The 26,802-nt window shown below is 47.1% G+C and overlaps 1 protein-coding gene across 1 annotated transcript in view; it reads right to left on the bottom strand.

The window, feature by feature from the left end:
* The window catches only part of CHD8 (chromodomain helicase DNA binding protein 8), a 182,764-nt gene that overhangs the window by 115,907 nt on the left and 40,055 nt on the right, over nucleotides 1–26,802 (bottom strand). Inside the window, exons 14-17 of the mRNA XM_085534818.1 lie at nucleotides 25,176–25,319; nucleotides 20,507–20,762; nucleotides 14,744–14,957; nucleotides 8,399–8,594 (exon numbers count right to left, since the gene is read on the bottom strand). Coding sequence (XP_085390944.1) covers nucleotides 8,399–8,594; nucleotides 14,744–14,957; nucleotides 20,507–20,762; nucleotides 25,176–25,319 — 810 coding nt within the window. The remainder of the gene's footprint in view (nucleotides 1–8,398; nucleotides 8,595–14,743; nucleotides 14,958–20,506; nucleotides 20,763–25,175; nucleotides 25,320–26,802) is intronic.

The following is a 26,802-nucleotide window of genomic DNA, read 5'->3' as shown; positions in this document are numbered from 1 at the left end:
CCATTATATGGGGGTCAATGGGGACCCCAGACCCATTAATGGGACCCCAGAGCCATTATATGGGGTTCAATGGGGACCCCAGACCCATTATATGGGACCCCAAGACCCCAAACCCGTCCTATTGGGGTCAATGGGGACCCCAGACCCAGCAATGGGGACCCCAGACCCATTATATGGGACCCCAGACCCATTATAGGGGGGTCAATGGGGACCCCAGACCCATTATATGGGACCCCAAGACCCCAAACCCGTCCTACTGGGGTCAATGGGGACCCCAGAGTCATTATATGGGACCCCAAGACCCCAAACCCATCCTATTGGGGTCAATGGGGACCCCAGAGCCATTATATGGGGGTCAATGGGGACCCCAGACCCATTAATGGGAACCCAGACCCCAAAAGAGCCCCAAGACCCCAAAGCCAAGACCATAAACCCATCCAAGTTGGGGTCAATGGGGACCCCAGACCCATTAACAGGACCCCAGAGCCATTAATGGGACCCCAGAGCCATTATATGGGGGTCAATGGGGACCCCAGACCCATTAATGGGGACCCCAGACCAGCCCCATGACCCCACTGCTTTGCTCTGACCAATGCGGTGACAGCGAGCCTGGGCCTATGGGGGGAACAATAGGGTTAATGGGACCCCAGACCCATTAATGGGACCCCAGACCCATTATATGGGACCCCAGACCCATTATATGGGGGTCAATGGGGACCCAAGACCCAGCAATGGGCATCAATGGAGACCTCATATCCATCAATGGGGAGCCAATCCTATTGATGTCAATGGGGACCCCAGACCCATTATATGGGACCCCAGAGCCATTATATAGGGGTCAATGGGGACCCCAGACCCATTAATGGGACCCCAGAGCCATTATATGGGGGTCAATGGGGACCCTGGGCCTATGGGGGGGAACAATAGGGTTAATGGGACCCCAGACCCATTATAGGGGACCCCAGACCCATTATATGGGGGTCAATGGGGACCCCAAAGCCATTAATGGGACCCCAGAGCCATTATATGGGACCCCAAGACCCCAGACCCATCCTATTGGGGTCAATGGGGACCCAAGACTCATCAATGGGCATCAATGGGGGCCCAAAACTCATCAATGGGGACCCCAGACCCATTATATGGGACCCCAGACCCATTATATGGGGGTCAATGGGGACCCCAGACCCATTATATGGGAACCTAGGGACATTATAGAGGACCCCTGAGCCATTATATGGGACCCCAGACCCATTATATGGGGGTCAATGGGACCCCAGAGCCATTATATGGGGGTCAATGGGGACCCTGGGCCTAAAGGGGGGGAAACAATAGGGTTAATGGGACCCCAGACCCATTATATGGGGGTCAATGGGGACCCCAGACCCATTATAGGGGACCCCAGAGCCATAAATGGGACCCCAGACCCATTATATGGGGGTCAATGGGGACCCCAGACCCATTATATGGGGGTCAATGGGGACCCTGGGCCTAAGGGGGGGAAAAAGAGGGTTAATGGGACCCCAGACCCATTATATGGGACCCCAGACCCATTATATGGGGGTCAATGGGGACCCCAGACCCATTAATGGGACCCCAGACCCATTATATGGGGACCCCATCCCATTGGCATCAATGGGGAACCCATCAATGGGGACCCCAAGACTCATCAATGGGGATCAATGGAGACTCAAAACCCATCAATGGGGACCCCAGACCCATTAATGGGACCCCAGACCCATTATATGGGAAACCAGACCCATTATATGGGGGTCAATGGGGACCCCAGACTCATTATATGGGACCCCAGAGCCATTATATGGGACCCCAAAGCCATTATATGGGGGTCAATGGGGACCCCAGAGCCATTAATGGGACCCCAGAGCCATTATATGGGACCCCAGACCCATTAATGGGACCCCAGAGCCATTATATGGGGGTCAATGGGGACCCAGAGCCATTATATGGGGGTCAATGGGGACCCCAGACCCATTATATGGGACCCCAGAGCCATTATATGGGGGTCAATGGGGACCCCAGACCCATTATATGGGAATCCAGAGCCATTAATGGGACCCCAGACCCATTATATGGGGTTCAATGGGGACCCCAGACCCATTATATGGGACCCCAGAGCCATTAATGGGAACCCAGACCCATTATATGGGACCTCAGAGCCATTATATGGGACCCCAGAGCCATTATATGGGGGTCAATGGGGACCCCAGACCCATTATATGGGGGTCAATGGGGACCTAGAGCCATTATATGGGGCTTAATGGGACCCCAGAGCCATTAATGGGACCCCAGAGCCATTAATGGGACCCCAGACCCATTATATGGGACCCCAGACCCATTATATGGGGGTCAATGGGGACCCCAGACCCATCCTATAGGCATCAATGGGGACCCAAGACCCAGCAATGGGCATCAATGGAGACCTCATATCCATCAATGGGGAGCCAATCCTATTGATGTCAATGGGGACCCCAGACCCATTATATGGGACCCCAGAGCCATTATATGGGGGTCAATGGGGACCCCAGAGTCATTAATGGGACCCCAGAGCCATTATATGGGGGTCAATGGGGACCCTGGGCCTAAAGGGGGGAAAGGAAAGGGTTAATGGGACCCCAGACCCATTATAGGGGACCCCAGAGCCATTATATTGGGGTCAATGGGGACCCCAGACTCATTATAGGGGACCCCAGACCCATTAGATGGGACCCCAAGACCCCAGACCCGTCCTATTGGGGTCAATGGGGACCCAAGACTCATCAATGGAGACTCAAAACCCATCAATGGGGACCCCAGACCCATTATATGGGACCCCAGAGCCATTATATGGGACCCCAGAGCCATTATATGGGGGTCAATGGGGACCCCAAAGCCATTAATGGGACCCCAGACCCATTATATGGGGGTCAATGGGGACCCCAGACCCATTATATAGGACCCCAGAGCCATTATATGGGACCCCAAGACCCCAGACCCGTCCTATTGAGGTCAATGGGGACCCCAGAGCCATTATATGGGACCCCAGAGCCATTATATGGGGGTCAATGGGGACCCCAGACCCATTAATGGGACCCCAGACCCATTATATGGGGGTCAATGGGACCCCAGACCCATTATATGGGACCCCAGACCCATTATATGGGGGTCAATGGGGACCCCAGACCCATTAATGGGACCCCATCCCATTGCTGTCAATGGAGACCCCATCAATGGGGACCCCAGACCCATTATATGGGACCCCAGAGCCATTATATGGGGGTCAATGGGGACCCAGAGCCATTATATGGGGGTCAATGGGGACCCCAGACCCATTATATGGGACCCCAGACCCATTATATGGGGGTCAATGGGGACCCCAGACCCATTATATGGGACCCCAAGACCCCAGACCCATCCTATTGGGGTCAATGGGGACCCCAGAGCCATTATATGGGGGTCAATGGGGACCCTGGGCCTATGGGGGGAAACAATAGGGTTAATGGGTCCCCAGACCCATTATAGGGGACCCCAGACCCATTATATGGGAAACCAGACCCATTATATGGGGGTCAATGGGGACCCAGAGCCATTATATGGGATCCCAGAGCCATTAATGGGACCCCAGAGCCATTATATGGGGGTCAATGGGGACCCCAGACCCATTATATGGGACCCCAGAGCCATTATATGGGACCCCAGACCCATTATATGGGACCCCAGAACCATTATATGGGGGTCAATGGGGACCCAGAGCCATTATATGGGGGTCAATGGGGACCCTGGGCCTATGGGGGGGAACAATAGGGTTAATGGGACCCCAGACCCATTATAGGGGGGTCAATGGGGACCCCAGAGCCATTATATGGGACCCCAGAGCCATTATATGGGACCCCAGACCCATTACATGGGAACCTAGGGACATTATAGGGGACCCCAGAGCCATTATATGGGGGTCAATGGGGACCCCAGACCCATTAATGGGACCCCAGACCCATTATAGGAGACCCCAGACCCATTATATGGGGGTCAATGGGGACCCCAGACCCATTATATGGGACCCCAGAGCCATTATATGGGGGTCAATGGGGACCCCAGACCCATTAATGGGGGTCAATGGGGACCCCAGACCCCTATATGGGAATCCAGACCCATTAATGGGACCCCAGAGCCATTATATGGGACCCCAAGACCCCAAACCCATCCTATAGGCATCAATGGGGACCCCAAAGCCATCAATGGGCATCAATGGGGACCCCAGACCCATTATATAGGACCCCAGAGCCATTAATGGGACCCCAGACCCATTATATGGGACCCCAGAGCCATTATATGGGGGTCAATGGGGACCCCAGAGCCATTAATGGGACCCCAAGACCCCAGACCCATCCTATTGGGATCAATGGGGACCCCAGAGCCATTATATAGGGGTCAATGGGGACCCTGGGCCTAAAGGGGGGGAAACAATAGGGTTAATGGGACCCCAGAGCCATTATAGGGGACCCCAAGACCCCAGACCCGTCCTATTGAGGTCAATGGGGACCCCAAAGCCATCAATGGGCATCAATGGAGACTCAAAACCCATCAATGGGGACCCCAAACCCATCAATGGGGACCCCAGAGCCATTATATGGGTGTCAATGTGGACCCCAGACCCATTATATGGGGGTCAATGGGGACCCCAGACCCATTATATGGGACCCCAGACCCCAAAAGAGCCCCAAGACCCCAAAGCCAAGATCCCAAGAGAACAAGACCCCCAAGACCCCAAAGCCAAGACCCCAAACCCATCCAAGTTGGGGTCAATGGGGACCCCAGACCCATTAATGGGACCCCAGACCCATTATATGGGACCCCAGACCCCAAAAGAGCCCCAAGACCCCAAAGCCAAGACCCCAAACCCATCCCATTGGCATCAATGGGGACCCCAAAGCCATCAATGGAGACCTCAAATCCATCAATGGGCATCAATGGAGACCCCAGACCCATTAATGGGACCCCAGACCGATTATATGGGGACCCCATCCCATTGGCATCAATGGGAACCCATCAATGGGGACCCCAGACCCATTATATGGGGGTTAATGGGACCCCAGACCCATTATATGGGATCCCAGAGCCGTTATATGGGACCCCAGAGCCATTATATGGGGGTCAATGGGGACCCCAGACCCATTATATGGGGGTCAATGGGGACCCCAGACCCATTAATGGGGACCCAGACCCATTATATGGGACCCCAGAGCCATTATATGGGAACCCAGACCCATTATATGGGGGTCAATGGGGACCCCAGACCCATTAATGGGACCTCAGAGCCATTATATGGCACCCCAGACCCATTATATGGGACCCCAGACCCATTATATGGGGGTCAATGGGGACCCAGAGCCATTATATGGGGGTCAATGGGGACCCTGGGCCTATGGGGGGAAACAATAGGGTTAATGGGACCCCAGACCCATTATATGGGGGTCAATGGGGACCCCAGACCCATTAATGGGACCCCAGAGCCATTATATGGGACCCCAGACCCATTATATGGGGGTCAATGGGGACCCCAGACCCATTATATGGGACCCCAAGACCCCAGACCCGTCCTATTGGGGTCAATGGGGACCCCAAAGTCATCAATGGAGACCTCAAATACATCAATGGGCATCAATGGGAACCTACCAATGGGGACCCCAGACCCATTATATGGGGGTCAATGGGGACCCCAGACCCATTAATGGGACCCCAGACCCATTAATGGGATCCCAGACCCATTATATGGGACCCCAAGACCCCAGACCCACCCTATGGGCATCAATGGGGACCCCAAAGCCATCAATGGGCATCAATGGGGACCCAAAACTCATCAATGGAGACTCAAAACCCATCAATGGGGACCCCAGACCCATTATATGGGGGTCAATGGGGACCCCAGACCCATTATATGGGACCCCAGACCCATTATATGGGACCCCAGAGCCATTATATGGGGGTCAATGGGGACCCCAGACCCATTAACGGGACCCCAGACCCATTATATGGGGGTCAATGGGGACCCCAGACCCATTATATGGGACCCCAAGACCCCAAACCCGTCCTATTGGGGTCAATGGGGACCCCAGACCCATTATATGGGGGTCAATGGGGACCCCAGACCCATTAACGGGACCCCAGACCCATTATATGGGTGTCAATGGGGACCCCAGACCCATTATATGGGACCCCAGACCCATTATATGGGGGTCAATGGGGACCCCAGAGCCATTATATGGGACCCCAGAGCCATTATATGGGGGTCAATGGGGACCCTGGGCCTATGGGGGGAAACAATAGGGTTAATGGGACCCCAGACCCATTATATGGGGGTCAATGGGGACCCAGAGCCATTATATGGGGGTCAATGGGGACCCTGGGCCTATGGGGGGGGAAAAAGAGGGTTAATGGGACCCCAGACCCATTATAGGGGACTCCAGACCCATTATATGGGACCCAAGAGCCATTATATGGGGGTCAATGGGGACCCCAGAGTCATTAATGGGACCCCAGACCCATTATAGGGGACCCCAGACCCATTATATGGGGGTCAATGGGGACCCCAAAGCCATTAATGGGACCCCATCCCATTAGCATCAATGGGGACCCCATCCTATTGATGTCAATGGGGACCCCAGAGCCATTAATGGGACCCCAGAGCCATTATATGGGGGTCAATGGGGACCCCAGAGCCATTAATGGGACCCCAGACCCATTATAGGGGACCCCAGACCCATTATATGGGACCCCAGACCCATTATAAGGGGGTCAATGGGGACCCCAGACCCATTATATGGGACCCCAGACCCATTATAAGGGGGTCAATGGGGACCCCAGACCCATTATATGGGGACCCCATCCCCTTGGCATCAATGGGAACCCACCAATGGGTCCCCAATCCCATCCCAAAACCCAAGATGGGACCCAAAAACCCCATAAATTGCCCCAAAAAACCCACCTGTAGGTCGTTCTGTGGGTTCCAATTGGAGTCGAAGATGATCCATACCCCAAACTACCCCCAATGGACCCAAAAAACCCATAAACTGCCCCAAAACCTACAACACAACCCCAAAACCCCATAAATCCCCCCGAAATCCCATAAATTGCCCCAAAACCCCATAAATTGAACCGAAAACCCCATAAATTACCCCAAAACCCACCTGTAGGTCGTTCTGTGGGTTCCAATCGGAGTCGAAGACGATCCATACCCCAAACCCAAGACATGATCCCAAATCCCATAAATCTACCCCAAATCCCCCCCAAAACCCAAGACATGACCCAAAACCCCATAAATTCACCCCAAAACCCACCTGTAGGTCGTTCTGTGGGTTCCAATCGGAGTTGAAGACGATCCATACCCCAAACTACCCCCAATGGACCCCAAAACCTACGACGCAACCCCAAAACCCCATAAATTGCCCCAAAACCTACGACACGACCCCAAAACCCCATAAACACAACCTAAAACCCCATAAATCCACCCCAAAACCCAAAAGAGCCCAAGACCCCAATAGAGCCCCAAGACCCCAAACCCAACGTCCTACAAACCCAAGACCCCAAACCCAAGACCCCAAAAGAGCCCAAGACCCCAATAGAGCCCCAAGACCCCAAACCCAACGTCCTACAGCCCCAAGACCCCAAACCCAACGTCCTACAAACCCAAGACCCCAAACCCAAGACCCCAAAAGAGCCCAAGACCCCAATAGAGCCCCAAGACCCCAAACCCAACGTCCTACAAACCCAAGACCCCAAGAGAACAACATCCCAAGGATCTCAAACCCAAGACCCCAAACTACCCCCAATGGACCCCAATATACAAGATGGGATCCCAAAACCCCATAAATCCACCCCAAAACCCATGATATGATCCCAAAACCCAAGACATGATCCTAAAACCCAAGACACGACCCCAAAAAACCAACCTGTAGGTCGTTCTGTAGGTTCCAATCGGAGTCAAAGATGATCCATACCCCAAAACCTACGACGCAGCCCCAAAACCCCATAAATTCACCCCAAAACCCACCTGTAGGTCGTTCTGTGGGTTCCAATCGGAGTCGAAGATGATCCATACCCCAAACCCAAGACATGATCCCAAAATCCCATAAATCTACCCCAAATCCCATAAATCTACCCCAAATCCCATAAATCTACCGCAAATCCCCCCCAAAATCCAATATGGGACCCCAAAAACCCCATAAATTCACCCCAAAAAACCCACCTGTAGGTCGTTCTGTGGGTTCCAATCGGAGTCGAAGACGATCCATACCCCAAACTACCCACAATGGACCCAAAAACCCCATAAACTGCCCCAAAACCTACAACGCGACCCCAAAATCCAATATGGGACCCCAAAACCCCATAAATTCACCCCAAAACCCACCTGTAGGTCGTTCTGTGGGTTCCAATCGGAGTCGAAGATGATGCAGGTATCGGCCGCCGTCAGGTTGATCCCGAGCCCCCCGGCCCTCGTACACAACAGGAACACGAATCGATCCGAATCGGGTTTGCTGAAGCGATCGATGGCGGCCTGACGGAGGTTGCCCCGCACGCGCCCGTCGATCCGCTCGTAAAGATACCTAAAAAAACCCCAAAAATTGGTTAAATTTGGGGATATAATGGGGTTTTGGGGGGTCTTTGTGGTGGTGTGGGGTGGGTTGGGTGGGATTCGGACCTGAAAAGATCCCAAAACTTGGGATATTTACCCCAAAACGTGGGATATTTACCCCATGTTTCGCATGGAGAACCCAAAACTTGGGATATTTACCCCAAAACTTGGGATATTCAACCCAAAATTCTCATGGAGAACCCAAAACTTGGGATATTGGCCCCATAATTTGAATGGAGAACCCAAAACTTGGGATATTTACCCCACATTTCGCATGGAGAACCCAAAACTTGGGATATTCAACCCAAAATACTCATGGAGAACCCAAAACTTGAGATAATTACCCCATAATTTGAATGGAGAACCCAAAACTTGGGATATTCAACCCAAAGTTCTCATGGAGAACCCAAAACCTGTGATATTTACCCCAAAACTTGGGATATTCACCCCATGTTTCGCATCGAGAACCCAAAACTTGGGATATTTACCCCAAAACTTGGGATATTCACCCCATATTTCGCATGGAGAACCCAAAACTTGGGATATTTACCCCAAAACTTGGGATATTTACCCCATAATTCGAATGGAGAACCCAAAACTTGGGATATTCAACCCAAAATTCTCATGGAGAACCCAAAACTTGGGATATTCAACCCATATTTCGCATGGAGAACCCAAAACTTGGGATATTTACCCCATATTTCGCATGGAGAACCCAAAACTTGGGATATTCAACCCAAAATACTCATGGAGAACCCAAAACTTGGGATATTGGCCCCATATTTTGCATGGGGAACCCAAAACTTGGGATATTTACCCAAAAACTTGGGATATTCACCCGATATTTCGCATGGAGAACCCAAAACTTGGGATATTTACCCCATTATTCTCATGGAGAACCCTTGGAGGGTCATCCTAATGACCCCAAAAATAACTTAAATTTGGGGATATAATGGGGTTTTGGGGGGTCTTTGTGGGTTGGGTGGGATTCGGCCCCGAAAAGATGGTTGGGAGAATCCAAAAGTTGAGATATTCGACCCAAAATACTCATGGAGAACCCAAAACTTGGGATATTTACCCAAAATCTTGGGATATTTACCCCAAAACTTGGGATATTCACCACATATTTCACATGAAGAACCCAAAACTTGGGATATTTACCCCATAATTTGAATGGAGAACCCAAAACTTGGGATATTCAACCCAAAACTTGGGATATTTACCCCAAAACTTGGGATATTTACCCCATTATTCTCATGGAGAACCCAAAACTTGGGATATTTACCCCATGTTTCGCATGGAGAACCCAAAACTTGGGATATTCAACCCAAAATACTCATGGAGAACCCAAAACTTGAGATATTTACCCAAAAACGTGGGATATTTACCCCAAAACTTGGGATATTCACCCCATATTTCTCATGGAGAACCCAAAACTTGGGATATTCACCCAATATTTCTCATGGATAACCCAAAACTTGGGATATTTAACCCAAAATTCTCATGGAGAACCCAAAACTTGGGATATTCAACCCGAAATTCTCATGGAGAACCCAAAACTTGGGATATTCAACCCGAAATTCTCATGGAGAACCCAAAACTTGGGATATTCAACCCAAAATTATCATGGAGAACCCAAAACTTGGGATATTGGCCCCATATTTCTCATGGAGAACCCAAAACTTGGGATATTTACCCAAAAACGTGGGATATTTACCCCAAAACTTGGGATATTCAACCCGAAATTCTCATGGAGAACCCAAAACTTGGGATATTTACCCCAAAACTTGGGATATTCAACCCAAGTTTCTCATGAAGAACCCAAAACTTGGGATATTTACCCCATTTTTCGCATGGAGAACCCAAAACTTGGGATATTCACCCCATATTTCGCATGGAGAACCCAAAACCTGGGATATTTACCCTATATTTCGCATGGAGAATCCAAAACTTGGGATATTCAACCCAAGTTTCTCATAAAGAACCCAAAACTTGGGATATTGGCCCCATATTTCACACGGAGAACCCAAAACTTGGGATATTTACCCCATATTTCGCATGGAGAACCCAAAACTTGGGATATTCAACCCAAAATTCGCATGGAGAACCCAAAACTTGGGATATTCAGCCCATATTTTGCATGGAGAACCCAAAACTTGGGATATTGGCCCCATATTTCACATTGAGAACCCAAAACTTGGGATATTTACCCCATATTTCACATGGAGAACCCAAAACTTGGTATATTTACCCCATAATTTGAATGGAGAACCCAAAACTTGGGATATTTACCCCATAATTCGAATGGAGAACCCAAAACTTGGGATATTTAACCCAAAATACTCATGGAGAACCCAAAACTTGGGATATTTACCCAAAAACGTGGGATATTTACCCAAAAACTTGGGATATTTGCCCCAAAACTTGGGATATTCACCCGATATTTCGCATGGAGAACCCAAAACTTGGGATATTTACCCCACATTTCGCACGGAGAACCCAAAACTTGAGATATTTACCCAAAAATGTGGGATATTTACCCAAAAACTTGGGATATTCACGCGATATTTCGCATGGAGAACCCAAAACTTGGGATATTTACCCCATTTTTCGCATGGAGAACCCAAAACTTGGGATATTTACCCCAAAACTTGGGATATTTACCCCAAAACTTGGGATATTCACCACATATTTCGCATGGAGAACCCAAAACTTGGGATATTCAACCCAAGTTTCTCATGAAGAACCCAAAACTTGGGATATTTACCCAAAAACGTGGGATATTTACCCAAAAACTTGGGATATTCAACCCGAAATTCTCATGGAGAACCCAAAACTTGGGATATTTACCCAAAATTTTCATGGAGAACCCAAAACTTGAGATATTTACCCCAAAACTTGGGATATTCACCCGATATTTCGCATGGAGAACCCAAAACTTGGGATATTGGCCCTATATTTCTCATGGAGAACCCAAAACTTGGGATATTTACCCAAAACTTGGGATATTCACCCGATATTTCGCATGGAGAACCCAAAACTTGGGATATTTACCCCATTATTCTCATGGAGAACCCAAAACTTGGGATATTTAACCCAAAATACTCATGGAGAACCCAAAACTTGGGATATTTACCCCATGTTTCGCATGGAAAACCCAAACTTGGGATATTTACCCCATAATTTGAATGGAGAACCCAAAAGTTGGGATATTTACCCCATAATTTGAATGGAGAACCCAAAACTTGGGATATTCAACCCAAAATTCTCATGGAGAACCCAAAACTTGGGATATTCACCCCATATTTTGCATGGAGAACCCAAAACTTGGGATATTTACCCCACATTTCGCACGGAGAACCCAAAGCTTGAGATATTTACCCCAAAACTTGGGATATTTACCCCAAAACTTGGTATAATCACCCGATATTTCGCATGGAGAACCCAAAACTTGGGATATTCAAGCCAAAATTATCTTGGAGAACCCAAAACTTGGGATATTCAACCCAAAATTCTCATGGAGAACACAAAACGTGGGATCTTTACCCCATATTTTGCATGGAGAACCCAAAACTTGGGATATTGGCCCCATATTTCGCACAGAGAACCCAAAACTTGAGATATTTACCCCAAAACTTGAGATATTTACCCCAAAACTTGGGATATTTACCCCAAAACTTGGGATATTCACCCCATATTTCTCATGGAGAACCCAAAACTTGGGATATTTACCCCATAATTCGAATGGAGAACCCAAAACTTGGGATATTTACCCAAAAACTTGGGATATTTACCCCAAAACTTGGGATATTCAACCCAAGTTTCTCATGGAGAACCCAAAACTTGGGATATTTACCCAAAAACTTGGGATATTTACCCCAAAACTTGGGATATTCACCCGATATTTCGCATGGAGAACCCAAAACTTGGGATATTTACCCCATTTTTCGCATGGAGAACCCAAAACTTCGGATATTTACCCAAAAACTTGGGATATTTACCCCAAAACTTGGGATATTTACCCCATGTTTCGCATGGAGAACCCAAAACTTGGGATATTCAACCCATATTTCACATTGAGAACCCAAAACTTGAGATATTTACCCTAAAACTTGGGATATTTACCCCAAAACTTGGTATATTCACCCGATATTTCGCATGGAGAACCCAAAACTTGGGATATTCAACCCAAGTTTCTCATGGAGAACCCAAAACTTGGGATATTTACCCAAAAACTTGGGATATTTACCCAAAAACTTGGGATATTTACCCCAAAACTTGGGATATTCAACCCATATTTCTCATGGAGAACCCAAAACTTGGGATATTTAACCCAAAACTTGGGATATTCAACCCAAGTTTCTCATGAAGAACACAAAACTTGGGATATTTACCCAAAAACTTGGGATATTTGCCCCAAAACTTGGGATATTCACCCCATTTTTCGCATGGAGAACCCAAAACTTGGGATATTCAACCCAAGTTTCTCATGGAGAACCCAAAACTTGGGATATTTACCCAAAAACTTGGGATATTTGCCCCAAAAAATGGGATATTCACCCCATATTTTGCATGGAGAACCCAAAACTTGGGATATTCAACCCAAAATTCTCATGGAGAACCCAAAACTTGAGATATTGGCCCCATATTTCACATCAAGAACCCAAAACTTGGGATATTTAACCCAAAATACTCATGGAGAACCCAAAACTTGGGATATTTACCCAAAAATGTGGGATATTTACCCAAAAACTTGGGATATTCACACGATATTTCGCATGGAGAACCCAAAACTTGGGATATTCAACCCATATTTCACATGGAGAACCCAAAACTTGGGATATTTACCCAAAACTTGGTATATTCACCCAATATTTCGCATGGAGAACCCAAAACTTGGGATATTTACCCCAAAACTCAACACGTTGGGTCCTATTGACCCCATAACCCCATAGAGACCCCAAAGAACCCCAAAACTCAACATTTTGGGTCCTAAAGACCCCATAACCCCCTACAGACCCCAAAACCCCGTATAGACCCCAAAAAGCCCCAAAACTGCAGAAATTTGCCCCAAACCTCTTCTGTATGAGGTAATCCTCCAGGATGTCGAGGCATCGCACCAAACCTGCTATAGACCTCAAAGAACCCCTAATCCCAACACGTCGGGGTCCTACCGACCCCATAACCCAACAAATGGGATCCCATAGAACCCGAAAAACCCCAAAATCCATTAATTTTGCCCCAAACCTCTTCTGTATGAGGTAATCCTCCAGGATGTCGAGGCATCGCACCAAAGCTCCTATAGACCCCAAAGAACCCCAAAACTCAACACGTTCGGCTCCTACTGACCCCATAACACCCTATAGATTCCCTCAAACCCCCAAAAACCCCAAAATTCATGAAATTTGCCCCAAAAAACCCCCAAACCTCTTCTGTATGAGGTAATCCTCCAGGATGTCGAGGCATCGCACCAAAGCTCCTATAGACCCCAAAGAACCCCAAAACTCAATGTATTGGTTCCTACCGACCCCATAACCCCCTACAGACCCCAAAACCCCGTATAGACCCCAAAAAGCCCCAAAACTGCAGAATTTTGCCCCAAACCTCTTCTGTATGAGGTAATCCTCCAGGATGTCGAGGCATTGCACCAAAGCTCCTATAGACCTCAAAGAACCCCAAAACTCAACACACTGGGTTCCTATTGACCCCATAACACCCTATAGACCCCAAAACCCCGTACAGACCCCAAAAAACCCCAAAATCCATTAATTTTGCCCCAAAACCTCTTCTGTATGAGGTAATCCTCCAGGATGTCGAGGCATCGCACCAAACCCTTATAGAGCCCTAAGAACCCCAAAACTCAACACGTCGGCTCCTACCGACCCCATAACACCCTACAGATTCCCTCAAACCCCAAAAAACTCCAAAATTCATGAAATTTGCCCCAAAAAACCCCCAAACCTCTTCTGTATGAGGTAATCCTCCAGGATGTCGAGGCATCGCACCAAAGCTCCTATAGACCTCAAAGAACCCCAAAACTCAACACGTTCGGCTCCTACCGACACCATAACACCCTATGAACCCCAAAAAGCCCCAAAACTGCAGAAATTTGCCCCAAACCTCTTCTGTATGAGGTAATCCTCCAGGATGTCGAGGCATCGCACCATCTGGGAGAACACCAGCACCTTGTGCCCCCCGGCCTTGAGTTTGGGCAGCAGTTTGTCCAAAAGAACCAATTTTCCGGCCGAACGAACCATGGCCTGAAGGTGGAAGTCGTGGGGAACGTGGTGGGGGCACGAGTCGCGGAACTCGGATAAAATCTTCTCCTCGGCACCTTTTTGGGGTTAAAACGGGAGATTTTGGGTCATTTCGGGTTCTGAATAATCAGGAAATGGGATTAATTGGGGTTGGAGAACGTTCTACTCAGTCTTCATAAAGACCTTTGTGTAACGATAGAGATAGGAAACCTGAAACCCTATAAGACCCTATAACCTGATCCCATTAATTTTTGGGGCTAAATAGGGTGATTTTGGGTCCGACCCACCGTTAATGAGGTCGGGTGGCATTGGAGAACCTTCTACCCCATGTCCTCAAAGACTTGGGGTAGTGATGGGGATGGAAGACCCCATAAGACCCGAAACCCTATAAGACCCTATAACCGATCCCATTAATTTTTGGGGCTAAATAGGGTGATTTTGGGTCCGACCCAACGTTAATGAGGTTGGGTGGCGTTGCATGGCCTGAAGGTGGAAGTCGTGGGGAACGTGGTGGGGGCACGAGTCGCGGAACTCGGATAAAATCTTCTCCTCGGCACCTTTTTGGGGTAAAAATGGGAGATTTTGGGTCATTTGGGGTTAAAACTGGAGGTTTAGGGGGTTTTAAGGCTCTAAATGGTCTGAAAATACCATAAAAAAGGGCATTTAAGGCTCTAAAGGTCCTGGAAATACTGTAAAATTAAGAGCGATAAAATGGGATTAATGGGGTTGGAGGATCTTCTCCTCGGCACCTTTTTGGGGTTAAAACGGGAGATTTTGGGTCATTTGGGGTTGGAATGGTCTGGAAGTAGCATTAAATGGCCTGAAAATAGCATTAAATGGCCTCGAAATAGCATAAAATTGAGAGTTTGGGTAGAAAAATTGGATTAATTGGGTTGGAGGATCTTCTCCTCGGCACCTTTTTGGGGTTAAAATGGGAGATTTTGGGTCATTTGGGGTTAGAATGGGAGATTTAGGGTCATTTGGGGTTAGAATGGGAGATTTAGGGGCATTTGGGGTTAGAATGGGAGATTTAGGGGCATTTGGGGTTAGAATGGGAGATTTAGGGTCATTTGGGGTTAGAATGGGAGATTTAGGGTCATTTGGGGTTAGAATGGGAGGTTTAGGGTCATTTGGGGTTAGAATGGGAGGTTTAGGGTCATTTGGGGTTGGAATGGGAGATTTAGGGTCATTTGGGGTTAGAATGGGAGGTTTTGGGTCATTTGGGGTTAGAATGGGAGATTTAGGGTCATTTGGGGTTGGAATGGGAGATTTAGGGTCATTTGGGGTTAGAATGGGAGGTGTAGGGTCATTTGGGGTTAGAATGGGAGATTTAGGGTCATTTGGGGTTAGAATGGGAGATTTAGGGTCATTTGGGGTTAGAATGGGAGGTTTAGGGTCATTTGGGGTTAAAATAGGAGGTTTAGGGTCATTTCAGGTTCTACACAGCTAAAAGACCCCAAATCCTACAAGACCCTATAATCGATCCCATTAATTTTTGGGGCTAAATAGTGGGATTTTGGGTCCGACCCACCGTTAATGAGGTCGGGTGGCATTGGAGAACCTTCTACCCCATGTCCTCAAAGACTTCGGGTAATGATAGGGATATAAGACCCGAAACCCTATAAGACCCTATAACCCGATCCTATTCATTTTTGGGGCTAAATAGTGGGATTTTGGGTCAAACTGACTATTAATGAGGTCGGGTGGCATTGGAGAACCTTAATCTTTACCTTCCTAATGACTTAGTGTAATGGTATGGATAGGAGACCCGAAACCCTATAAGACCCCTTAAGACCCTATAACTGAATCCCATTATTTTTTGGGGTAAAACAATGGGATTTTGGGTCAAACTGACTATTAATGAGGTCGGGTGGCATTGGAGAACCTCCTACTCCATCTTATGAAGACCTATGTGTAATGGTATGGATAGGAGACCCGAAACCCTATAAGACCCCATAGTGATCCTATTAATTTCTCGGTGATTTTTTGGGGTAAAACAATGGGATTTTGGGTCAAACTGACTATTAATGAGGTCGGGTGGCATTGGAGAACCTTAATCTTTACCTTACTAATGACTCTGTATAATGGTATGGATAGGAGACCCGAAACCCTATAAAACCCTATAACTAAAATTCGCTTTTCCTCAATTTCTCGTTGATTTTTTGGGGTAAAACAATGGGATTTTGGCTCCAACCGACCATTAATGAGGTAGGGGTGGTTACAGCACTTGCGTAGCTCCATCATGGTGTTGAGGAGGTTGGGCATGTTGCTGTGCCCGGCCCCTTTAGATAAGACCCTATAACCCAACCCTATAACCCAACCCTATAACCCGATCCTATTCAACTTCCCATTCATTTTTGGGGCTAAATAGTGGGATTTTGGGTCAAACCCAACATTAATGAGGTCGGGTGGCATTGGAGAACCTTCTACCCCATATCCTCAAAGACTTCGGGTAATGATAGGGATAGAAAACCCGAAACCCTATAAGACCCTATAACCCGATCCTATTAATTTTTGGGGCTAAATTGGGTGATTTTGGGTCCGACCCACCGTTAATGAGGTCGGGTGGCATTGGAGAACCTTATTCTTTATCTTCCTAATGACTTTGTATAATGGTATGGATAGGAGACCCGAAACCCTATAAGACCCCATAAGACCCTATAACAATATCCCCTTATTTTTTGGGGTAAAACAATGGGATTTTGGGTCAAACTGACTATTAATGAGGTCGGGTGGCATTGGAGAACCTTCTACCCCATGTCCTCAAAGACTTGGGGTAATGATAGGGATAGAAAACCCGAAACCCTATAAGACCCTATAACCCGATCCTATTAATTTTTGGGGCTAAATTGGGCGATTTTGGGTCCGACCCACCGTTAATGAGGTCGGGTGGCATTGGAGAACCTTAGTCTATATCTTCCTATTGACTTCAGGTAATGGTATGGATAGGAGACCCGAAACCCTATAAGACCCCATAAGACCCTATAACTGAATCCCGTTAATTTTTGGGGTAAAACAATGGGATTTTGGGTCAAACTGACTATTAATGAGGTCGGGTGGCATTGTAGAACCTTAATCTTTACCTTCCTAATGACTCTGTATAATGGTATGGATAGGAAACCCGAAACCCTATAAGACCCCATAGTGATCCTATTAATTTCTCGGTGATTTTTTGGGGTAAAACAATGGGATTTTGGCTCCAACCGACCATTAATGAGGTAGGGGTGGTTACAGCACTTGCGTAGCTCCATCATGGTGTTGAGGAGGTTGGGCATGTTGCTGTGCCCGGCCCCTTTAGATAAGACCCTATAACCCAACCCTATAACCCGACCCTATAACCCGATCCTATTCAACTTCACATTCATTTTTGGGGTTAAATAGTGGGATTTTGGGTCCGACCCAACATTAATGAGGTTGGGTGGCATTGGAGAACCTTCTTCCCCATGTCCTCAAAGACTTGGGGTAATGATAGGGATAGAAAACCCGAAACCCTATAAGACCCTATAACCCGATCCCATTAATTTTTGGGGCTAAATAGGGTGATTTTGGGTCCGACCCAACATTAATGAGGTCGGGTGGCATTGGAGAACCTTAGTCTATATCTTCCTAATGACTTTGTATAATGGTATGGATAGGAAACCCGAAACCCTATAAGACCCCATAAGACCCTATAACAGTATCCCCTTATTTTTTGGGGTAAAACAATGGGATTTTGGGTCAAACTGACTATTAATGAGGTCGGGTGGCATTGGAGAACCTTAATCTTTATCTTTCTAATGACTTTGGGTAATGGTATGGATAGGAGACCCGAAACCCTATAAGACCCCATAAGACCCTATAACAATATCGTCTTTTTTTTGGGGTAAAACAATGGGATTTTGGGTCAAACTGACTATTAATGAGGTCGGGTGGCATTGGAGAACCTCCTACTCCATCTTATGAAGACCTATGTATAATGGTATGGATAGGAGACCCGAAACCCTATAAGACCCCATAGTGATCCTATTAATTTCTCGGTGATTTTTTGGGGTAAAACAATGGGATTTTGGGTCAAACTGACTATTAATGAGGTCGGGTGGCATTGGAGAACCTTAATCTTTACCTTCCTAATGACTTTGTGTAATGGTATGGATAGGAAACCCGAAACCCTATAAAACCCTATAACTAAAATTCGCTTTTCCTCAATTTCTCGGTGATTTTTTGGGGTAAAACAATGGGATTTTGGCTCCAACCGACCATTAATGAGGTAGGGGTGGTTACAGCACTTGCGTAGCTCCATCATGGTGTTGAGGAGGTTGGGCATGTTGCTGTGCCCGGCCCCTTTAGATAAGACCCTATAACCCAACCCTATAACCCGACCCTATAACCCGATCCTATTCAACTTCCCATTCATTTTTGGGGCTAAATAGTGGGATTTTGGGTCCGACCCAACATTAATGACGTCGGGTGGCATTGGAGAACCTTCTACCCCATATCCTCAAAGACTTCGGGTAATGATAGGGATAGAAAACCCGAAACCCTATAAGACCCTATAACCCGATCCCATTAATTTTTGGGGCTAAATAGTGGGATTTTGGGTCCGACCCACCGTTAATGAGGTCGGGTGGCATTGGAGAACCTTAATCTTTACCTTCCTTTTGACTTAGTGTAATGGTACGGATAGGAAACCCGAAACCCTATAAGACCCCATAGCGATCCTATTAATTTCTCGGTGATTTTTTGGGGTAAAACAATGGGATTTTGGGTCAAACTGACTATTAATGAGGTCGGGTGGCATTGGAGAACCTTAGTCTATATCTTCCTATTGACTTCAGGTAATGGTATGGATAGGAGACCCGAAACCCTATAAAACCCTATAACTAAAATTCGCTTTTCCTCAATTTCTCGGTGATTTTTTGGGGTAAAACAATGGGATTTTGGCTCCAACCGACCATTAATGAGGTAGGGGTGGTTACAGCACTTGCGTAGCTCCATCATGGTGTTGAGGAGGTTGGGCATGTTGCTGTGCCCGGCCCCTTTAGATAAGACCCTATAACCCAACCCTATAACCCGACCCTATAACCCGATCCTATTCAACTTCCCATTCATTTTTGGGGCTAAATAGTGGGATTTTGGGTCCGACCCAATATTAATGAGGTCGGGTGGTATTGGAGAACCTTCTACCCCATGTCCTCAAAGACTTCAGGTAATGATAGGGATAGAAAACCCGAAACCCTATAAGACCCTATAACCCGATCCTATTAATTTTTGGGGCTAAATAGGGTGATTTTGGGTCCGACCCACCGTTAATGAGGTCGGGTGGCATTGGAGAACCTTAATCTTTACCTTCCTAATGACTTTGTATAATGGTATGGATAGGAAACCCGAAACCCTATAAGACCCCATGGTGATCCTATTAATTTCTCGGTGATTTTTTGGGGTAAAACAATGGGATTTTGGGTCAAACTGACTATTAATGAGGTCGGGTGGCATTGGAGAACCTTAATCTTTACCTTCCTAATGACTTTGGGTAATGGTATGGATAGGAGACCCGAAACCCTATAAAACCCTATAACTAAAACTCGCTTTTCCTCAATTTCTCGGTGATTTTTTGGGGTAAAACAATGGGATTTTGGCTCCAACCGACCATTAATGAGGTAGGGGTGGTTACAGCACTTGCGTAGCTCCATCATGGTGTTGAGGAGGTTGGGCATGTTGCTGTGCCCGGCCCCTTTGGATAGGAACGAGAAGTTCTTTTCTAGGATGGCCCTATAATATTTCTTCTGGATGTTGGTCAGTTCCACCTCGATGATGGTTTCTTGTTTCGGGGCCAGGTTCTTCTCTACGTCTTCTTTAAGGCGACGGAGCATCATGGGTTTGAGGATGGCCTGGAGCTTCTGGACCTATAGAGAGTTATAGGGTCAGATGGGGTTTATAGGGTCTATGGGGTTTATAGGGTCTATGGGGTGATATAGGAAACGAGCATCATGAGTTTGAGGATGGCCTGCAGCTTCTGGACCTATAGGGTGGATATAGGGTGGATATAGGGTGGATATAGGGTCAGTAGGTGAAGTTATAGGGTCAGAAGGTTTATGGGGTCTATGGGGTCTATGGGGTGGCTGGAAGCTTATCAGAAAGGTTTATGGGGTCTATGGGGTGAGATAGGAAAGGTTTATGGGTTCTATGGGGTCTATGGGGTGATATAGGGAAGGTTTATGGGGTCTATGGGGTCTATGGGGTGATATAATGAAGGTCTATGGGGTTTATGGGGTCTATGGGGTCTTTATAGGGTCAGATAGGGAAGGTTTATGGGGTCTATGGGGTCTATGGGGTGATATAATGAAGGTCTATGGGGTTTATGGGGTCTAGGGGATGGTTATAGGGTCAAATGGGGTTTATAGGGTCTATGGGGTGAGATAGGGAAGGTTTATGGGGTCTATGGGGTCTATGGGGTGATATAGGGATGGTTTATGGGGTCTATGGGGTCTATGGGGTGATATAGGGATGGTTTATGGGGTCTATGGGGTCTATGGGGTGAGATAGGGATGGTTTATGGGGTCTATGGGGTGAGACAGGGAAGGTTTATGGGGTCTATGGGGTCTATGGGGTGAGATAGGGAAGGTCTATGGGGTCTATGGGGTCTATGGGGCCTATGAGGTGAGATAGGGAAGGTCTATGGGGTCTATGGTGTGAGATAAGGAAGGTTTATGGGGTCTATGGGGTGTTTATAGGGAGATAGGGAAGGTTTATGGGGTCTATGGGGTGATATAGGGAAGGAGCATCATGGGTTTGAGGATGGCCTGGAGCTTCTGGACCTATAGGGTGGATATAGGGTTTATGGGGTTATATAGGATCTATGGGGTTTATGGGGTCTATGGGTTTATAGGGTCTGGGATGTTATATAAGGTCTATGGGGTTTATGGGGTCTATGGGGTTTGAGGATGGCCTGGAGCTTCTGGACCTATAGGGTGGATATAGGGTTTATAGGGTTTATGGGGTTTATGGGGTCTATGGGGTTTATAGGGTTTATGGGGTCTATGGGGTGATATAGGGAAGGTTTATGGGGTCTATGGGGTCTATGGGGTGAGATAGGGAAGGTTTATTGGGTCTATGGGGTGATATAGGGAAGGAGCATCATGGGTTTGAGGATGGCCTGGAGCTTCTGGACCTATAGGGTGGATATAGGGTTTATGGGGTTATATAGGGTTTATGGGGTTTATAGGGTTTATAGGGTCTATGGGGTGAGATAGGGAAGGTTTATGGGGTGTATGGGGTCTATGGGATGAGATAGGGAAGGTTTATGGGGTCTATGGGATGGCCTGGAGCTTCTAGACCTATAGGGGAAGTTATAGGGTTTATGGGGTTTATGGGGTTTATAGGGTTTATAGGGTTTATAGGGTCTATGGGGTTTATAGGGTGCTATAGGGTCAGATGGGGAAGGAGCATCATGGGTTTGAGGATGGCCTGGAGCTTCTGGACCTATAGGGTGGATATAGGGTTTATGGGGTTATATAGGGTTTATGGGGTCTATAGGGTGAGATACAGAAGGTTTATGGGGTCTATGTGGTTTATGGGGTCTATGGGGTCTGTATAGGGTGATAGGGAAGGTTTATGGGGTCTATGGGGTCTATGGGGTGAGATAGGGAAGGTTTATGGGGTCTATGGGGTCTATGGGGTCTTTATAGGGTCAGATAGGGAAGGTTTATGGGGTCTAGGGGATGGTTATAGGGTCAAATGGGGTCTATGGGGTTTATAGGGTCAGATTGGGAAGGTTTATGGGGTCTATGGGGTCTATTGGGTGAGATAGGGAAGGTTTATGGGGTCTATGGGGTGAGATAAGGAAGGTTTACGGGGTCTATGGGGTGATATATGGAAGGTTTATGGGGTCTATGGGGTGTTTATAGGGAGATAGGAAAGGTTTATGGGGTCTATGGGGTCTATGGGGTCTATAGGGTCTATGGGGTGAGATAGGGGAGGTTTATGGGGTCTATGGGTGGTTATAGGGTCAGATAGGGAAGGTTTATGGGGTCTATGGGGTTTATAGGGTCAGATAGGGAAGGTTTATGGGGTCTATGGGGTCTTTATAGGATGATATGAAAGGTTTATGGGGTCTATGGGGTGAGATAGGGAAGGTTTATGGGGTCTATGGGGTTTATGGGGTCTATGGGGTCTGTATAGGGTGATAGGAAAGGTCTATGGGGTTTATGGGATCTATGGGGTGATATAGGGTTGGTTTATGGGGTCTATGGGGTTTATGTGGACTATGGGGTGATATAGGGTTGGTTTATGGGGTCTATGGGGTTTACAGGGTGCTATAGGGTCAGATGGGGAAGGAGCATCATGGGTTTGAGGATGGCCTGCAGCTTCTGGACCTATAGGGTGGATATAGGGTCAGTAGGGGAAGTTATAGGGTTTTCTATAGGATCTATAGGGTTTTCTATAGGATCTATAGAGTCTATAGGGTCTATAGGGTTTTCTATAGGATCTATAGGGCCTATAGGGTCTATAGTGTTTTCTATAGGGTCTATAGGGTTTATAGGGTCTATAGGGCTTTCTATAGGGTCTACAGGGTTTTCTATAGGATCTATGGGGCCTATAGGGTCTATAGGGTTTTCTATAGGATGTACAGGGTCTATAGGGTTTTAATAGGATCTATAGGGTCTATAGGGTCTATAGGGTCTACAGGGTTTTAATAGGATCTATAGTGTCTATAGGGTCTATAGGGTTTTCTATAGGATCTATAGGGTCTATAGGGTTTTCTATAGGATCTATAGGGTCTGTAGGCTCTATAGGGTTTCCTATAGGATCTATAGGGTCTACAGGGTCTATAGGGTTTCCTATAGGATCTATAGGGCTTTCTATAGGATCTATAGGGTCTATAGGGTTTTAATAGGATCCATAGGGCCTATAGGGTCTATAGGGTTTTCTATAGGATCTATAGGGTCTATAGGGTTTTATTAGGATCTATAGGGTCTACAGGGTTTTCTATAGGATCTATAGGGTCTATAGGGTTTTAATAGGATCTATAGTTTTCTATACAATCTATGGGGTTTTCTATAGGATCTATAGGGTTTATAGGGTCTATACGGTTTCCTATAGGATCTATAGGGCCTATAGGGTCTATAGGGTTTTCTATAGGGTCTACAGGGTTTTCTATAGGATCTATAGGGTCTATAGGGTTTCCTATAGGATCTATAGGGTCTATAGGGTTTTCTATAGGATCTATAGGGCCTATAGGGTCTATAGGGTTCTCTATAGGATCTATAGGGTCTATAGGGTTTTATTAGGATCTATAGGGTCTACAGGGTTTTCTATAGGATCTATAGGGTCTATAGGGTTTTCTATAGGATCTATAGAGCCTATAGGATTTATAGGGTTTCTATAGGATCTATAGGGTTTTCTATAGGATCTATAGGGTCTATAGGGTTTAAATAGGATCTATAGGATCTATAGGGTTTTCTATAGGATCTATAGGGTCTATAGGGTTTAAATAGGATCTATAGGATCTATAGGGTTTTCTATAGGATCTATAGGGTTCATAGGCTCTATAGGGTCTATGGGATCTATAGGGTTTTCTATAGGATCTATAGGGTCTATAGGGTCTATAGGGTTTATAGGGTCTATAGGGTTTTCTATAGGATCTATAGGGTTTCCTATAAAATCTATAGGGTCTATAGGGTTTCCTATAGGATCTATGGGATCTATAGGGTTTTCTATAGGATCTATAGGGCCTATAGGCTCTATAGGGTTTTCTATAGGATCTATAGGGTCTATAGGGTTTAAATAGGATCTATAGGATCTATAGGGTTTTCTATAGGATCTATAGGGTTCATAGGCTCTATAGGGTCTATGGGATCTATAGGGTTTTCTATAGGATCTATAGGGTCTATAGGGTCTATAGGGTTTATAGGGTCTATAGGGTTTTCTATAGGATCTATAGGGTTTCCTATAAAATCTATAGGGTCTATAGGGTTTCCTATAGGATCTATGGGATCTATAGGGTTTTCTATAGGATCTATAGGGCCTATAGGCTCTATAGGGTTTCCTATAGGATCTATAGGCCCTATAGGCTCTATAGGGTTCTCTATAGGATCTATAGGGCCTATAGGATCTATAGGGGTTTCTACAGGATCTATAGGATCTATAGGGTCTATAGGGTTCTCTATAGGATCTATAGGGTTTATAGGGTCTATAGGGTTTTCTATAGGATCTATAGGTTCTATAGGGTTTTAATAGGATCTATAGGATCTATAGGGTTTTCTATAGGATCTATAGGGTCTATAGGGTTTCCTATAGGATCTATAGGGTTTCCCGACCTGTTCCTCCGTTTTCAGGTCCCCGAAGTCTTTGAGGAATTCGGCCTCGGATGGAAACTGCGACGGCTCCAAGAAATGGAGGAGGGAAAAAAGCTCCTCCACAGTGTTCTGTAACGGGGTCCCGGTCAGAAGGACCTTGTGCTCCTGTTTTGGGGTGAAAAAAGGGGATTTAGGGTCATTCAAATAACCGCAAAGGCCCCATTGAAATCAATAGTCCCCATACCCCCCTGACCCCATACCAGGTCCATATGTTTGAGGCTATCGAGCAGCTTCCAATCCCCCCCATAGGGGATCCCTATTACCCCATATCAACCCATAGGGGATCCCTATCACCCCATAGGGGATCCCTATCACCCCATAGGGGTCCCTCTGCCCTATATGACCCCATATAACCCCATAGGGGATCCCTATGACCCCATAGGGGCTTCCAGACCCCATATCACCCCATAGGGGACCCCATTACCCCATATAACCCCATAGGGGATCCCATTACCCCATATCACCCCATAGGGGCTTCCAGACCCCCATATCACCCCATAGGGGATCCCTATCACCCCATAGGGGCTTCCAGACCCCATATCACCCCATAGGGGATCCCTATCACCCCATATCACCCCATAGGGGCTTCCAGACCCCATATAACCCTATAGGGTATTCCTATCACCCCATATGGGATCCCTATCACCCCAGAGCGGCTTCCAGACCCCATATTACCCCATAGGGGATCCCTATCACCCCATAGGGGCTTCCAGACCCCATATAACCCCATATAATCCCATATATAACCCCATATAACCCCATATAATCCCATATATAACCCCATATAACCCCATATAACCCCATATAATCCCATATAACCCCATACCAGGTCCATATGTTTGAGGCTATCGAGCAGCTTCCAATCCCCTCCATAGGGGCTCCCTATCACCCCATATCACCCCATAGGGGATCCCTATCACCCCATATAACCCCATAGGGGATCCCCTTTCTCCCACCACCCCATAGGGGATCCCTATCACCCCATATCACCCCATAGGGGACTCCAGACCCCATATTACCCCATAGGGGACCCCATTACCCCATATAACCCCATATAGGACCCCATATAACCCCATATAATCCCATATAACCCCATACCAGGTCCATATGTTTGAGGCTATCGAGCAGCTTGCAGTTCCCCCCATAGGGGCTTCCTATCACCCTATAGGGGCTTCCAGACCCCATATCACCCCATAGGGGATCCCTATCACCCCATAGGGGCTTCCAGACCACATATCACCCCATAGGGGATCCCTATCACCCCATAGGGACTTCCAGACCCCATATAACCCTATAAGGGACCCCCATCACCCCATAGAGGCTTCCAGACCCCATATAACCCTATAGAGAATCCCTATCACCCCATATCACCCTATAGGGGCTTCCAGACCCCATATCACCCCATAGGGGATCCCAATCACCCCATAGGGGCTTCCAGACCCCATATAACCCCATAGGGACCCCATTACCCCCTATCACCCCATAGGAGGCTCCATCCTCCCATTCCCTGCCTCCTATCACCCCATAGGGGCTTCCAGACCCCATATCACCCCATAGGGGATCCCATTACCCCATATAAACCCATAGG

The sequence above is a fragment of the Coturnix japonica genome, unplaced genomic scaffold (genome assembly GCF_054131305.1).
Source record: "Coturnix japonica strain WE unplaced genomic scaffold, WE-NBRP24 Scf100, whole genome shotgun sequence".
NCBI lineage: Eukaryota > Metazoa > Chordata > Aves > Galliformes > Phasianidae > Coturnix > Coturnix japonica.
This window is presented reverse-complemented; position numbering and strand designations above follow the sequence as displayed.